This window comes from Wasmannia auropunctata, unplaced genomic scaffold, assembly GCF_000956235.1.
Source record: "Wasmannia auropunctata unplaced genomic scaffold, wasmannia.A_1.0 LD336076.1, whole genome shotgun sequence".
NCBI lineage: Eukaryota > Metazoa > Arthropoda > Insecta > Hymenoptera > Formicidae > Wasmannia > Wasmannia auropunctata.
Window position 1 is genome coordinate 5,774,371 of NW_012026814.1, and position 1,556 is coordinate 5,775,926.

A 1,556-nucleotide genomic window follows, 5' to 3' on the forward strand; every position below is an offset into this window, starting at 1 on the left:
GATATGTCCCAAACAATGGAAGATAGAGTAGGGATGGATTTACCCAGAACGCCGGCAAGACCAAGAGGATCTCCCAATTATGGACTGAGGAACCCTCCAATAGGGAATGACTTCTTTGAAAGGCTCACGGGTGCAATTAGCCAGGCGGTGGCGGGGGCTATTAAGGAACACCTGCCAAAAGAGAAGAAAGCCAAAACCCAGGAAAAGTCTGGCCCACACAAAATCTTGGACAGAGTTAAGCGTCTCGAGAAACCTTCTCTCCGTTCGGAAACCACAGAGTCCTACACGGACGACGAGGGGCTCGCTCGTAAGCAGGGTCTCAGTAAGAGACAGCGTGGAAAGAGAGAGAGAGCACAAGCCCTAGTTACCCGAGAGGAGGTACCGGCGACACCGGTAAAGAGAGCGACTGAGCGGACAGAGGGGGGGAACAGGAATGCTGATTTCCCGCCGTTGGCAAAGCGAAATCAGAACAGGCCCATGGACAGAAGGGCACCGAGGGAAAACGCTGAAGTCGGAAGGAGACGTGTCCCGCGATCCGCCGCTGTCGCGATGTCACTCCCTGAGGGGATGAAATTCGCGGAAGTAGTTAAGAAGGCTTGGAACAGCGTGAGACTTGACGAGCTCGGTATAGAACATACGAGGCTTAGGACTACGATGGCGGGAGCGGTTCTGGTGGAATTACCAGGAAAAGACATGTCCCCTAAGGCGGACCTATTGGCTGATAAGCTTAGGGAGGCCTTTAAGGGCTCGGAAGTACGGGTTGCCAGACCGTCTCTAAGGGAGAATTGCGTCTCTCAGGCCTGGACGCATCGATCAGCCCGGAAGAACTGAAGGTAGCAATGGCTAATACTGGTGGCTGTGCGATGACCGATATTCGACTGGGGCAGTACAGGATCACCAGAAATGGCGCACGCACGGTGTGGACCCAGTGCCCACTGAATGCGGCCATGCAGTTGGCACAGGAGGGGAAGCTCCGAGTTGGCTGGTCCACAGCTAGAGTGGTCCTGCTGAAGAAGCGCCCCGTACAGTGCTTCAGGTGTATGGCGTCGGGCCACGTTAGAGAAAGGTGCCCAAGTGAAGTTGATCGCTCGGCCAGTTGCTTTAACTGTGGGGCGGATGGGCACATAGCCAGAAACTGCGGGAGGCCCCCCGAATGCCCTATCTGCAAAGAGCAAGGACGCAGGCACGATCATAGGGCAGGATCAGAGGCATGCCCTCCGTGCCCACCGAGGAACCTCAGGGGTGGTAGCCAAAACCCGATGCCGCAAAGAATCCCGGTCGATCGGAGTAGTGCGGCCGCGCCTGACGTAGAAGCATAACCACGATAGTGCAAATAAACACGAATAGGTCGTCGGGGTCGCAAAACCTCCTTATGCAAATAATGCACGAGAGGGGGTGCGGCCTGGCGTGCATACAGGAGCCGCATGTTGTTCCTGTTGATCCGAGGTGGGCGCGATCCACGGAGGACCCACCTATGGCGGCCATCACATGGCAAGGTATGATCGCACCAAGTGCGGTGAGTGTGCTGAGCCAAGGTAGAGGCTTTGTGGCGGTGA

At 56.2% G+C, this 1,556-nt stretch overlaps 1 protein-coding gene across 1 annotated transcript; it reads left to right on the plus strand.

Annotated features, from left to right (window-relative positions):
- The first annotated feature begins 839 nt into the window (after positions 1-839).
- LOC105449527 (cellular nucleic acid-binding protein-like) lies at positions 840-1,319 on the plus strand. Its single transcript, XM_011688783.1, has one exon. It carries the CDS (start codon positions 840-842, stop codon positions 1,317-1,319), a length of 480 nt encoding a protein of 159 aa, XP_011687085.1.
- The last annotated feature ends 237 nt before the right edge of the window (positions 1,320-1,556 follow it).

Excerpts from the sequence above, each read along its gene's own strand:
- LOC105449527 (XM_011688783.1), top strand. The coding sequence starts at position 840 with ATGGCTAATACTGGTGGCTGTGCGATGACCGATATTCGACTGGGGCAG.